The sequence below is a fragment of the Carassius auratus genome, unplaced genomic scaffold (genome assembly GCF_003368295.1).
Source record: "Carassius auratus strain Wakin unplaced genomic scaffold, ASM336829v1 scaf_tig00025653, whole genome shotgun sequence".
NCBI classification, from domain to species: Eukaryota; Metazoa; Chordata; class Actinopteri; order Cypriniformes; family Cyprinidae; genus Carassius; species Carassius auratus.
This window is the reverse complement of record NW_020525441.1, coordinates 215974-231442: the sequence shown is the minus strand read 5'-3', so window position 1 is coordinate 231442 and position 15469 is coordinate 215974. Positions and strand designations below refer to the sequence as shown.

Genomic DNA, 15469 nt, shown 5'->3' with positions numbered 1-15469 from the left:
TATTTACATATTTTGTATGTGAAAATAATATGTTGAAATGCAACTTGTGTGAGCGGTATTTTTGTCTGACCAATGACATTTTCATGTCATGTCAAAAATTTATCTGCATGAAAAAAGACATAGTTCTAAGAAAAAACATCCCAGGTTAAAGGAATAGTTTACCCCAAAAATGAAAATGTGCTGAAAATGTACTCTTCCTCAGGACATCTGAGATTAAGATGAGTTTGTTTCTTCGTCAGGTTTGTAGAAATTGCATCAGTGTCTCATCAATGGAAGCTCTGCAGTGAATGGGTGCCGTCAGAATGAGAGTCTGATAAAAACATCACAATAATCCACAGCACTCCAGTCCATCAGTGAACAATTATTTATTATAGACTTCTCCATATGTTAACTGATGGACTGGAGTGCTGTGTTTTGTGTTTTTATCAGCTGTTTGTTGTTTGCATATTGAGTCAGAAATTTTTGCACATAAAAAAATAAATGGTACCTCACGTTGTGTCAATCACGTTTACAAACTACCTCCAAAAAAAATTGGATCAGGTTCTCTGTGTTTTCGCATCTGTAGCATGCATTTTGACAGGAAAGAACGACAAATATGAAAAAAGGACCTCAATTCTGACGGCACCCATTCACTGCAGAGCATCCATTGCTGAGACAGTGATCCAGTGCTATATTTCTGATGAAGAAACAAACTCCTCCTAACCTCGGATGACCTGAGGGTGTGCACAATTTTAGCACATTTGGGCAAATTATTGTTTTAACTAGTATTTCTGAAACTCGGACACGTAAGGGTTAAGTGATGTGACTGGTGCTGTTTTGTCTCGCAGGTTTCGTTGTGGGTCAGTGTGGTCTGTATCAGACTATAGTGATGCTGCTGGTGGCGTATTTCATCATCAGTATGACGGTTCTGTCGGTGTGTGCGATCTCCACTAACGGAGCACTGGATGCCGGAGGAGCGTATTGTATCCTCATATCACGCGAAGATAAACACATGCATGACTCTTCCTGTCGTTTATCTCCTTAGCTGTGCTGTTGTGTTTTTGTGTTTGCTTCCACAGATATGATCAGTCGAGCTCTCGGTCCGGAGATCGGCGGCAGCATCGGCATCATGTTCTTCTTGGCTAACGTGTGCGGTAGCGCCCTCTATGTGCTGGGACTGGTGGAGGCGATTCTCACAACCTTCGGGATTTCTGATGGTAGCGTGTGCATGTGTTTGCATTAGTTGTATAGGTGTGCATGATCCCTTTGACACGTGGAAGGGTAATTAGGACAATATGAGTTCAATTAGTGCGACAAAACCACATTATGCAGTAAATCCACTCTGAATAAATGTTTTTCTCTTGTCTATGGATGGTAACTCTTTATGTCGATGGCACCAGCAATGGCAATTTATGGATTTGGGTCCCAGGGAATGCATGAATTGATATACTCTGCCCTGAATCAGGGTCACTTTGGATAAAAGTATCTGCCAAATGCAGAAATTAAAAAAGAAAAAAATGTAGAATATTTTTGTTTTCCTCATGTGTGACAGATGTTGAGTTTACATTTGAAACCTAAAGCAGTGTTATTTTAGTATTATTAATATTATTAAATATAATATTTAGAATTTGCTCTTATTTTATTTTTCCAGTTTTCATTTGAATTTTAATTTCAGTTTTAGTAATTTTGCCATGTGCATTTTAATTTTTTATTTTATTTCTTGAATAGCTTGCATTTTTTATGTATCAATTTTAATAATTTCAGTACTTCCACTTATTTAAATTACTTGCAATTAAATAAATGATTAAACATGTTTATTTATTAATTACATTTTTTCTACAACAGTGGATATATTATTAATTAATCCCAGAACCCCCCCCCCCAGCAAATTATTAAAAAAATATTTTGTAATTAAAAAAATTATGCATCCGTAGCTATTAATTGCAATTGAATAAAACTATTTATTTATTCATTTTAGTACATTTATTTGTTTTAGTTTATTTATTTGGGGGGTTTTCAGCATCAAAGGCTAAATTAATTATATAAAAAAAAATCAGAATCAATTAAATTAATTAATATATTTAAAATACATTATATTCCAGCATTAATGGCTATACTTGCTCTTGAATAAATACATTAATACAAACATTTATTATTTATTTATTTAAAATTAATTAATTAAAATTTAATTATTAAAGTGTCACTTTATTTGAACTAGATCAGCTTTAATGAGTATTTTTATGTTGTGTCTCAGACGGCTCGTCACTGACTGGCTCTCGGTACGAGGCTCTGCCGATTGGTTACTGGTGGTCTCTGCTGTACGGGACAGTGATTCTGCTGCTGTGTGTGTTGGTGTGTCTCGTCGGGGCTCATATCTATGCTAAAGCCACCTTCCTCATCTTCATCATAGTCATGGTGGTTTTAGGGACCATCTTCATCAGTTTCTTCGCCGTGCCGTTTCGAACCGTCCAACTACCTGCCCACAGAAACGCCTCGCTCGGCCCAACGAGCGCCAACTTCACCGGCTTCAAGTTAGACACGCTGTTGGGAAACGTGCAAGGTGAGAGACGTTATGGTTTGTAACCAAATTTCAGAGTTTCGTATCATGTCTGAGAACAGAGAAATGGGACACACTTCTGTAAAAGATCAAAGGCCACTTCCTTAATGAAGAAACAGGTGCATTAACATGATATTGATTAACCAGCTTCATGATTAACGGAGCTGAATGTCACACGTGTAAAATGCACGTTTTCATAAGCTACATTAGCTAAAACCAGCAAGATAATTCAAACTCAAGCATGTTTTTAGTAACATGACACTAGATCTGCGTTCTCATATTAGTGTCACTGTTAAAGTTGTGAAGCTAAAGATTAGCATCACTGTTGTAGATAAATATTTAGGTTTTTTTGTTTTTAATTTAGTAACATCAGGAGTTGAAAACGAAATGAAGCATAAAAATGTGAAATTAAAAGAATTAATTTGAAAGAACAAAGAAAGAAAGAACAAATATTAAGTAAAAATCTTTGAAATTTAAAAAGCATACTAATTTTTTTTTATATATTAAGATGCATAATATATTATGCATCTTAATATTATTAAAAAAAATTAGTATGCTTTTTAAGTATATATATATACACATGTATGTATTGAAACATTACTACAACATCACGAGTAGATTATGCAAAATTAGAAATAACATGCCCTAAATCAAACCCTAATCTTAATCCTTAAGTATATGTAGCTAATAAATATTATTAATGAATAATAGCATATTATAATAAATAATAATCTTTGTTAATAAAATACTTTATAACTTTTTTCCATGTTCTCAAATATTAATTTGATTTTAAACAAAACTTAGATATTTTATTTAATGACGTTAACATTTGCTAAGATTATAACCACTGATGTATTGTTCATTGTTAGTTCATACTTTCTCTTCCATATCTCTTTTAACTAAAGTTTACAGTTATATGTTACTATAAATATGTTTAAAAATAAAAACTCTTCTTGTTCTCTGCCTTTCTCCTCTTCTGTAATTTGCTTTTTATTTTAGTTACCTAATAAACTTTGCATTGTATCACAAATATTGCTGGCTCTTCTGAGTGTTGCTTTTGTTCCTCTTTTGTTAGTGGCTTTGAATAAAATGCTTAATGCATAAATGTAAATTTACTTTTTATCATTATTATTACAAATGCTTTGTTGCAAAAGTCACTGACAGTTAATCTACTGTCCGTGTCTGTTTAGCTGACTATGTAGTGGACTACACCACCGGAGTCATGATGTCCTTCGCCACAGTTTTTGCGGTGATGTTTAATGGCTGCACTGGAATCATGGCTGGATCCAACATGTCTGGTTGGTGTTGAGTTTACTGGACTATTATTATGGTTTAAAGGTAGTTTGTTAGTTTATTTTTAATGTTTTTTAACCTGAATTATTGTGTGCAGGTTGTTAAGTGTGTTTAGTAGTGGATAATGGAGCACTGCAGCGAAGACTTACCAATTTGGTTCCCTTAACAAAAACCCAACAGGATATTTTCATTGGCTTTTTGATTATTGCAGAAAATAAGCTTAAAGCTTTATGATACTTAGACATTTTATTCAGCATGATAATCTACACAAATTAACACAACCTTTATGCATTTTGAAGCTTAGTTAATACTGGCAGAGGTAAAAAGCTAAACATAGGCTATAAATGAATTGCACCACCAACACAGACACTATTAAGCTTCCCAAAACTTTTTGTTTTAAAAATAAATTCCTGATAGTGACAACTGTTTGTTGTTTCAAACTAGTAGAGAGAAAACAACCAAAATGCACTTTTGAGTGTTGCTTTAATTGCACTTCATCTATTTGCGTCTGTAGATTTCAATTCCTGTGCAGAGTTTTTTCTGCACTTCAGCAGGGCTTACATAAACCAAAACTTAGAGTTTTATTACCATCTATATACTAAAGGTTTTTACTGATGGATTTGTTTATATATCATTCACATATATTTCTTAAATGCACTTTATCTACTTATGCCTGTAGATTGTAATTACAATGCATATCTTTAAATGCCGTTCTTACAAAAACTGTTTTTACTCCAATTCAGCAGCACTTACAAACACCAAAACTTAGAGTTTTATTACCATCTATATTCTGAATGTTTTTACTGATGGACTTGTTTATATATCATTCAGGTTTTTTTTTAAATGCACTTTATCTACTTATGTCTGTAGATTGCAATTAAAATGCATATCTTTAAATGCCGTTTTTACAAAATGAGTTTTTTCTCCACTTCAGCAGCAATCACAAACACCAAAACTTAGAGTTTTATTACCATCTATATTCTGAAGGTTTTTACTGAGGGGTTTGTTCATATATCATTCACACTAATTTATACAACAATTTATTCCTAAAAACATGGCGGAATTTTTTCTTTTTTTTAAAATAAATAATCCAAAATCCCCTTTATACAAACCTTTAACTCTAATATCTAACAAAATCACACAAACATTTTTAACCTGGCTTTATCCAATGTTCAGATCTATTCTCCAGAAAAGTATGCAAATGAGTGAAAATTTAATTAGATGATGCCTTATGCATATTTAAACTTCACTTTTAAAATACACAACATGTTTGCAATCCTTAAGGTACTCAATCAACTGGGGAAGTATGATGAATGTGCTAGTTAATTGTTTTGTAGCATATTCACCTGTGGTGTTAGGTTCTAGGGTAAACTGTATTGTTGTGTTTGTATGTTTCAGGTGATCTGAAGAACCCGAGCTACTCCATTCCTCGTGGAACCATCACAGCTGTCATCTTCACTTTCGTCATCTATAACCTGCTGAGTTTACTGATCTCCTGCACCTGTGACCGGTAACACACACACACACACACACACACACACACACACACACACAATGAAGCAGACAGATGAAATGAAGTGAAAGTTAGACAGCTGAAACCTCAGGAAGTTTTTGGCACAAAGTTGATGTGGGGATTACAAAGACTTAAACGTGAATCTGAAAGCTGGACCATGTGTGTGTGTGTGTGAGCAGAAGTGTGATTTAGGTCACATGACATTCCTGGCATTTCCAGCAGAAAGAATTCAAACTGCATTCAGTTAAATTGAATTAAGTACAATTCAGTTTGAATGCACATGTTTGTAAGTTCCAAAAGGTGGCAGTAGTTGCATGCTTTAATTAGGTACATTTTAAAATAAATGTCTCTGTTTCGTGTGTATAAGCATATTTTTGATTTGTCGTAATTGAGACGGCCAGAATTCTGGAAATGCCAGATATGTAGTAAATGCAAGTTTGTTTTTATAGGTCTCATGTGCTGCCTGGATTACGTGTGACTCACATGATGTGCATGAAGAAAGAGACCACTGTGTGTGTGTGTGTGTGTGTGTGTGTGTGTGTGTGTGTGTGTGTGTGTGTGTGTGTGTGTGTGAGACACTGGATGTTTATGGAAAGAAAGGTTCTTCTGTTAAATGACAGAGAAAGATATGAAATCATCTTAAGTCTTTGTTTTAGTTATGTCTGTCGTATACACTGCTTTTTATTTTAAATGATTCACCTCTCCATTTAAATCATTGTTATTTTTAATATTGTCATACTAGTATAGTTTTGATTTAATATATTGATTTTCATTTTAATTGAATTAGTTCAAATATTTAGTATTTTCAGTTTTTTTTTTCTGTCATTTTTGTTTTTCCATACATTGATTTATTTATTTCAGTTTTGAGTTTACTTTAGTATTTCAAAGTTAAACTAAATTAAATGAAAATGTGCTTCGGTGACTAGCTAATATATAAAAATATAATAATATTTTTTATATATTTTATTTAACATTTATTTTATTTCAAGTAGCAAAAAAGTTTATATATATTTTTCATTAGTGTAATTTAATTGAATTACTTCGGTTTGGTTTATTTGACATTTTCATTTGTTAACATTTAAGAAATTGTGTGTTTTTGTCATTTGTATTAGTTTTTTGTTTAAGTGTATTTACATATATATTTACATATATTACATCTTATATGTTTATATTTTTTATTTGAGTTTTCCTTTCAGTACATCAAGTTAAACTTGTCATGGTGCCTAGCTGAGATATAATAAGTTTAGTTTTTTTTTATATGCATTTTATTTTATTTAATGTTTGTTTTATTTCAAATAATCTTTGTTCTAAAGTTTGTTAACAATAGTTATCCTTATTTAAGTGCAGCTCTCACTTCTAAAACTAAATGCATGTGTGTGGTCTTTGAGACTTCAGTCGCCTGCTTTAAACACCATTAAGTTTGAAAAATCGCCTGTTTAATGTCTGTAAATCATTACATACAGGCCTAAAATATGATTTTTAAGTGAGATCCCTAAAGCTATTTAATCAATCTTGTCTGTAATGATTGATTTTCAAGTGCAGAGTTTATCTGTTCTGGATAAAAGAGAGAAAGAGTTGGTTTAGGGTTTGATTAGAGGAATTAAATTACATCAGCATTAGAGATTAAAAATCCTGTTTTTGTGATTATTAAAGCCATCAATCAGATTCTCATCACTGTCATTCAGAAAGCTCAACACTGGAGACCCTCTGTCAGTTGCCATTACAACAGAGGAGGTGGGTGGTCCTATATTAAAGATTAATTCAGCTAATCAAGTGAAAATAAGACATTTTGTGTCAGAGGAGGTGGATGCAGTGCTTTAGTGAGCAGCAGATGGCAGTACCACATTAAAACACTCACAGACTAACGATGAAAATGAGAGGAATTATGGAGAACTATTCAGTCACATCTGGAGAAATCAAATTGTCTGTGATCTTTTTAAACAAGGATTCATTGCATGATGATAAAAAACACACACACAAAAAAGTTGCCAGACATCCTACGCAGAGGAAGAATAGATGTATTTATTGAAGTTAAATGGCAAAAAAGACTTGGTCTGAACTTTTGCAGCTTTATGATGTTGGGTAGATGAACGCTGTATGCAAGCTTATTCCTGCTACACAATAAAATAATGGAATTAATAAATAAATAAGGTATTTGTAAACTTTTGCCTCACAATTCTGAGTTTTTCGTTATCATACAAATTTTTTTTTGCAAGATTAAAATTCAGAATTGCGAGAGATAAAGTTACAATTCTCAGAAGAAAATTCTGAATTGTGGAAAATTTTTATATTTTTTAATTCTGTTTGAATGTATCTTACGACTCTGAATTGTAAGATACATACTGGTAAAAAATTTATAGCTTGAATGCACTAGAAGTTGCTTGGATAAAAGTGTCTGCTAGATGCATAAATTTAAATTTAAGATATATATATATATATTATACTAAGAATTCTCAGAGGAGAAAATTGTCAGAATTGTGAGTTGAAAAAAAACGTTACATTTTTATTTAGCTTATTTTAAGTTTAATTTTACGTCGTTGCATTTTTGAGAAAAACGTCTGTTTTTCGATATTTAAATTTTCCATGGCGGAAACATCTCTGTGTTTTTTTTTTTTTTTTTTTTTTTAAATGTCACTGATATGTATACTCAAAAAATTATCTGAAGACATGTCGGAATTGTGACATAAGTCACGATAACCAGTTTTTTTTAATTTTGTGGTGCAAATAAACTTCCATAGTTGTGTGATCCGAGACTCTTAACAAACCCACAGCTCATTTTATATGAACCAATCAGAACGGAGCTCATTTGCATACATAATTACATGTGGAATGACTCTTAAAGGTACAGTAGCAGAAACACAGTAAATAGTGTAGCTCTTGTGGTTGGCTGTGAGTGTCAGCTCATGTTGTGACAGTCATATTCATTTAAGAGATTCGTCATGATGATGACAATAAATGATTGGAAAGCAGTTTCCGAGCCGAGCAATGTGTGTGACAGAAAGAGAAACACATAGTGAATGGAAGCATGTGTGTGTTTCTCCCAGGACTGTCAGTCAGTTACACTCTGTGTTCATTTATTCATTCAGTGCTTAATTGTATTAGTTTAAATCTGTCATTCATCTTTAGTGGCAGCGCTGTGAAAGAGAAACCCCTGAACGCGTTTCATCTGTTTCTTCTTCTGTTCTGTATCTCGCTGCTGCAGATGGTGAACTTTGACCTCAGTCTCTCTCACTCCTCATCACATCTGAGAGCTGAGCAGATATTAAAAGTCAGAAGCCATGTGCACTTTACATACTGTGCCATTCTGAAGTAAGGGTCGGTAAGATGAGCTGAATTAATTTGACCAAAAACAGTAAAAAATTTGAAGTATTATTACAATATAAAGTAGGTGATTTCTTATGTGAATATATAGTAAAATATATTTTATTTCTGTGATCGAACCTGAATATTTCAGCATCATTGCTCCAGTCCTCAGTGCTTCACTGATCATTTCTGATTATGTGATTATTTCTGATTATTAGCAATATTAACAATATTTTTGTGAAAGCCGTGACACATTTCAATGAATAGAACGTTTAAATCAACAACATTTATTTGAAATAGAAATCTTTTTCATTAGAAATGTCTTTACTGTCACTTTTGATCAATTTAATGTGTCCTTGATGAATTAAAGTATTAATGTCTTGAAAAAAAGGATATAAAATAAAGGAGATAAAGGAAATATATATATATACATATTTCTGCTTTCAGGTTAATTTTACATTTAGTTTAATAATTAATTTTAGTATTTGTTTGTGATTTTATTTATTTATTTATTATTATTATTTGTCTTTGCTGTTTTTAAATATGTCTAAATTGTTTTTCATTATTCTTGTGGTTTTAGTGAAGTATAATAACCCTAGATGAGCCCTTGTTTTCAGTTTTGAGGAAATAAATGCTCTTTTGTGCATCATCTGGCATGTTTAAAGGCGTTTCTCTGCTGATTGTTGGAGACGGATGGAGTGATAGAGACGGAGGTGTGATGGAGATGGAGGGACGTGAACGGTGCTTGTTAGCTATCGATCGTTTTTAATGATCCTGCTCTCTCGTCTCAGAGGAGCGTTTAACTCGACAGCCGTTTCTCACTCTCTCTGGCCTGCTGTTCACACTCGATGGAGGTCACGGCTCGCTTTACTCTGACCTGATGTTATTGATGCATGGCACATCTGACCGTAGCATTGAACACATGACCACAGACGTGATGCACTTCCTGCAGAACAGGTCCGCTGTAATGTGTACATAGATGCATTCTGAAGCATTTATTTGCATGCACTTACATGAAGTGTTACGGGACTAACTGGTCACATTAGCACTGTTATCCTCATTTCTATTGTCACATGGCTGCTCGGCTCATTTGCATAAAATTTAATTCAGTTTTTTGTTAGTTATTTATGTAATAAGTTATTTAATAAATTATATTATATTTGTTAAATTCATAATCGAATCATTATTATTTTAAATATATTTCACTTAGTATTTATTTTGTTTCATGTAATTAAAAATATTTTTATGGTTTTAGTTTAATTAACAATAACAGCCCTGTAATTGACACATTAATTATTTAATTATTTATACAAGGTTTTGGTTGCTGAAAAATAGAAGAAGAAAAATAAATGTGTAGTTTATGTCTGTTTTTAGCACCATTTTTGTATTGCAACATTAATTGACAATTAAATGCATTTTAATTTTTTATATTGCAAAGCAAAAAATAATACATATTGGATTTAATTTTATTTAAAAAGTATCACGGCAGTCTTTTATTTATGCTATTTTATTTCTAATAAAAATCATTTTAGAGTATTTGTTTTGCTTTATTATTGTCCAGAAAAAAATGTCACAGTACAAAAAAAAGGCATTTAATTTAATTTAATTTAATTTAATTTAATTTAATTTAATTTAATTTAATTTAATTTAATTTAATTTAATTTAATTAAAAAATTTTTTATTTTATTTTATTTATTTTTAATTTAATTTAATTTAATTTTGTTTTAATTGCTGTTTTACTGCGTGATCTCCCTGTGTTGCATTATTTTTTTTTCTTTCTTCTTATTTAGCCTGTGTGTGTTCAGCAAGATTAAACAGGTTTGTGTGTGATGGATGGATGTTTTTTCATAACTTTCTCTCTTAATTACTGCTGTAAACTAGTTCACTAATGACTAATGATTGGATTTGGTAAATTAAGCTCCTCTGAACTCGTTTATTAGAGCGTCTCTTATTTGGTTTCTTTTCCAGCCATCAGAATTCATCTCATTCTCGTCGTACAGACCAATAATCTTCGTCCAGCTCCAGCGCGAGCCGATCGATAGCGAGGATGAAAATGACACGTCTGTCTCTCGTTCTGCTCTTCTAATAGCTGTGTTTGTTTGCATCTGTCAGTATTTACATTCATTCAGCTCCTGTCAGCACAATTAATACATCATTAAAGATCTGGAGCACACGGACGGGCGGACGATTGACGTTCTCTATCTCATACGGACTTGTTAACTGTGTGTGTGTGTGTGAGAGACAGAGAGCTGGAATAATTGTGTGTTGAGATCTGTATAAGAGTTAATAGAGCTGAGACGATGCTATTAAACCTGCTGGAGCTGAACGAGTAACCACACATTCTTCTCTTCTTTTCTGATGACACTTTTTGTTTAATTTCATCATTTTCTCTCCCTCGTGTCATTCAAAGCTGTACAGTTCAACACAAAAGAGATGTTTAGTGAATGTGTCAATGCAGTTAAACTCAATGAGGCTCAATGATGTTTTTTGTTCTGCGCAGACGAACGAACGTCGAGATCTTGAGGAAATGACGGCTGTTTTTGGATAAACTCTTTCTGAGCTCTGTGACTGCATTCGGGGCATCATGTTGATTGCCATTAAATAAAAGAAATTAAATTAAATAAATACATTTATTTTTATATTTTCAGTTCGTGTTGATGCTGTTTTTATGCTTTTGTCATCATTATAATTATATATATTTTATCTTAATTCAAGTATTTTGTAATATTTCATCTTATTTTTTTTAGTTATTCAATCAATGTTTATTTCAATAAACATTTATTTTCATGTAATAATTTCATATAATTTTTTTAACCATTAGTTCCATGTAATATTAATAATGATATAATTTATTTTATTTATTTTTTCAGTTACTGAAAATGTTTTTAGTAATTTTAGTACTTTAAACTAATTTATTTCACTCAGTTTCCAATGCAATATTTTTTTTTTACTAATATTTGTATTTTATATCAAATTTTTTTTAAATTAATGTTATACAATTTATATATATATAATTGTAATAATTTTTTTTTTTTTTTTTTTCAATTTAAATAATTTTACTGTGTGGCTTTGCTTGTGTATTTTTTATTTAATTTTTTTTTTAATGTGTCTATTTTCATTGATTTTTATTTCCGGTCAAGTTTTAGTTATTTTAGTACATGAAGTAAAACTCAATAAAAATGAGAAATGTTGCTTTGAAGTTTAAGTTAATAATGTGTTTGATGTAACCGAAATGTTTCATCTGAAAGCTCTGGATTCAGAAGTGTTTATCTCAGAAGATGTATAATATGTTTTTTAATAATGTGTTGTGTTGTGTAATGTTATTAGTATCAGAGTTGAACCTGAAGCTCAGAGGACGCTGTGTGTGTGTGTGTTTTCTCTCAGGATCCTCCTGCAGAATGATTACGGTTTCCTCACAGATATTAACGTCTGGCATCCGTTCGTGACGATCGGCGTTTATTCGTCCACGCTCTCCGCTGCCATGAGTAACCTGATCGGAGCGTCCCGAATCCTCTTCGCTCTGGCCCGAGACAATCTGTTAGGTGAGTCTCCCAAACAACAAGAAAATATCAATCGGTTCATGTGTGTGTGTGAGTGTGTGTGTGAGTGAGAGAGTGAGAGTGTGTGTGAGAGAGAGAGAGAGAGAGAGAGTGAGTGAGTGTGTGTGTGTGTGTGTGTGTGTGTGTGTGAGTGAGAGAGAGTGAGTGTGTGTTTGTGTGTGTGAGTGAGAGTGTGTGTGAGAGAGAGTGAGAGTGTGTGTGAGAGAGAGTGAGAGTGTGTGTGTGAGAGAGAGTGAGTGTGTGTGTGTGTGTGTGTGTGAGTGAGAGAGAGTGAGTGTGTGTTTGTGTGTGTGAGTGAGAGTGTGTGAGTGAGAGTGAGTGAGAGTGAGTGTGTGTGTGTGTGTGTGTGTGTGTGTGTGAGTGAGAGAGAGAGAGTGAGTGTGTGTTTGTGTGTGTGAGTGAGAGTGTGTGTGAGAGAGAGTGAGAGTGAGTGTGTGTGTGTGTGTGTGTGTGTGTGAGAGTGAGAGTGTGCGAGAGTGTGTGTGTGAGTGAGAGTGAGTGAGTGAGCAACCGAGTGTGTGTGTGTGTGTGTTTGTGTGTGGTCTGACGGATGATTGTTCTCAGGATGAATCTGTGTGTGTGTGATTGATTCTCCTGCTGTCACTGCTTTCTTCACCTTCATCTGCTGGTAGTTTGTTGTTTGATGAGGAAATCTGAGTTCAGATCATACGGGATCAGTGTGGCGTCTCTCTGTCTCTCAGGACGCTTCCTGTCTCCAGCCAAACACACGTCTGCCAGCGGGAACCCCTGGGTGTCTGTGCTGATCTCCTGGATCTTTGTGCAGGTGAGTGATTATCAGTCAGATCACATCTATGAGTATGGGTATTTCAGTTTTTGTGTGCTGAGCTTTAGCTCTAAATGTGCCCCTCCCACACTCTATTTACCACACCCACTTCTAATATGCCACGCCCACATCCAACATGCCCCTCCCTCACCGAGTTCCACATTTTAAACCCGCCTGTCTATTTTTCAATGGTTGTTCTTTATTCACGCTTTTCTCTCAAAGAAAAGTTTTCAGACTTGGTTCCTAAACACAGCATCAGAATAAATAATAGAAATAAGATTCAGATAAAAAAAAGTTCCATTAAAAGAGTAAATTCAACATTGATTATGTATTTTAAAATACATTTTAAACAGTGGATTACAAAAAAAAATTGTTACAGTAAAGGTATAAAGATTTGATTAAAATAATAAAATCTAAAATACAATTTGCTTTTAGTTTAATTTCCTTCCCATCCTCCCTCCACTCCTTTTTCAATTTGATTTATTTATTTTATTTTTGTAGTTAATGCTAAGTGTGTTTTTGGAGTGTTCTTGTTGAATTTCATATTTTAGGCAAGAAAGATATCATAAAGAAAAAAAGCACATGACAAAATTACTCAAATTAAAATATTAAAATGAAAAAATCTGAATTGTAAGATGTAAATTTGCAGTTATGATTTCTAAAAGTCAGAATTGTGAATGAAAAGTCACAATAAGCTTTATTAATATTAATAATAATAATAATAATAATAATACACTGTGTTTGGGCACAAACTTCCATAAGTAACACATTTAAAAATGTTTAAAAAATATAAAAACGCACAAAGTTCCTAACAAGCGTTGTGTGCTGAAGGAACAGGTTAAACTCCCATGATGCACTGGGACTGGCGCTCCTGAGCGGATGGTGACTCAGCTGATTAAAGCGGTGGAAGTTTTCCAGACACGCTCCTGACGTCCAGAAACTTTAGAAAGCCTTTTCCTGAGAGATGTGTGTGCGTCTGACCAGAGTTTGGACGCCTCATAAACACACAATTTATCCTCAACACTTACAGCATCTGCGTGTGTTATATACGAGCGTCTTCAGAGAAGAACACTCAGTATGAGGCATAATGCTCAGCCAATATCTTAATAACTCTCGCACTAAATTACACAGACACACACACACACACACACACACACACACGCTCGTTAGACACCGCGTGTTTTAATGAGAGTGGAATAAAATCAGATGAAACAAAGGCTCTGTTCCAAACCCTAAACCCTCGGAAGAGCATCACATGTATCCCATAATGCACTGCAGTATCAATCAGTAGTGAACAGTATTGATGCAGATGAAACGAATAAATAATGCACTATTTTATATAACATTTGTGTGTGATGTATTTTTATGGTTGTTAGAGCATCCCGTCATTGCCTGGGCTACCGACAGCTTATTTATTAATATTTTAGATGTATTTTTATCAATATGTTTATTTGAATTTTTCATATTTTTCAGTTTATGTCATTTGCTATTGTCACTTTTCTTTACAATATTTTATAGCGTAAAATTTGGAATACAGCAAGAAGAAAAAAAAAAAAAAAAACACAATTTACATTTACTTTAATTGCCTGTATTATTTCTATATAATTATAATATTTATTAACATTTAGAATTTATATATGAAATAAATAAAATAAACACCATATAATAATATTTTTATAATTTCAGTTTTTTTTGTAATATTGGTTTCGTTAATTCTGTGTTTTTGCCATTTTTCTTTGTATATTTATAAATTATATAAAATATTTTACTTTATCTTTCTTGTATAAAATATGAAGGATAGCAAAGTAATTAATATTTATAAATAAATACATACATTTTAATATTTTTTTTTAATTTCATACTTTCAGCTTTAATTTCTCTTAACCATACTTTATCTATATCACATACAATTTTTAAAATTAAAAACACGATTTACATTAACTTTAATGGCCTCTTATATTTTTGTACTGTTATATTATTTAATAATATTTTGAATTTATATTTTTAAATAAATATAGTTTTTGAATGAAAAGTTGTTTTAGTAGTTTTATGTGCATTTGTAATTTTTCTTTATAACATAAAATTTGAAAATAAAAAAAGACAATTTTCATGTACTTTAATTTGCCCCCCCCCACCACCATCTCGTCATTTTTATTAGGTTTTAATTTTAGGTTTCTTTATTTTTTGTTAATTTTAGTACTTCTACTTAAATTTAATTTAAGTTTAACATCTAGTATTCTTTATTATTTAATAGAATTTCGAATTTAATTTAATTTCAAATTTAATTTCAAATTTAATTAAATTACATTTAAAATTGATGTAATTTAATTTATAATTTAAATTACATTTAACATTAAAGTTTTATATGTATTTTAATTTAAGTTAAATGTGTGTAATTTTAATTTGACAAATTTAATTAAATGTAATTTAATTATTTCTGCTAGTCATTTTAAGGCGTCTCTCCAGTGTTTGTGCCGTGT

At 32.2% G+C, this 15469-nt stretch overlaps 1 protein-coding gene across 1 annotated transcript in view; it reads left to right on the top strand.

Annotated features, from left to right (window-relative positions):
• Positions 1-845: 845 nt before the first annotated feature.
• The window catches only part of LOC113078385 (solute carrier family 12 member 9-like), a 33154-nt gene continuing 18530 nt past the window's right edge, over positions 846-15469 (top strand). Inside the window, exons 1-6 of the mRNA XM_026250714.1 lie at positions 846-1196; positions 2234-2539; positions 3727-3834; positions 5228-5339; positions 12030-12187; positions 12907-12989. Of these exons, the coding sequence (XP_026106499.1) occupies positions 1061-1196; positions 2234-2539; positions 3727-3834; positions 5228-5339; positions 12030-12187; positions 12907-12989 (903 nt within the window). The 5' untranslated portion in view covers positions 846-1060. The remainder of the gene's footprint in view (positions 1197-2233; positions 2540-3726; positions 3835-5227; positions 5340-12029; positions 12188-12906; positions 12990-15469) is intronic.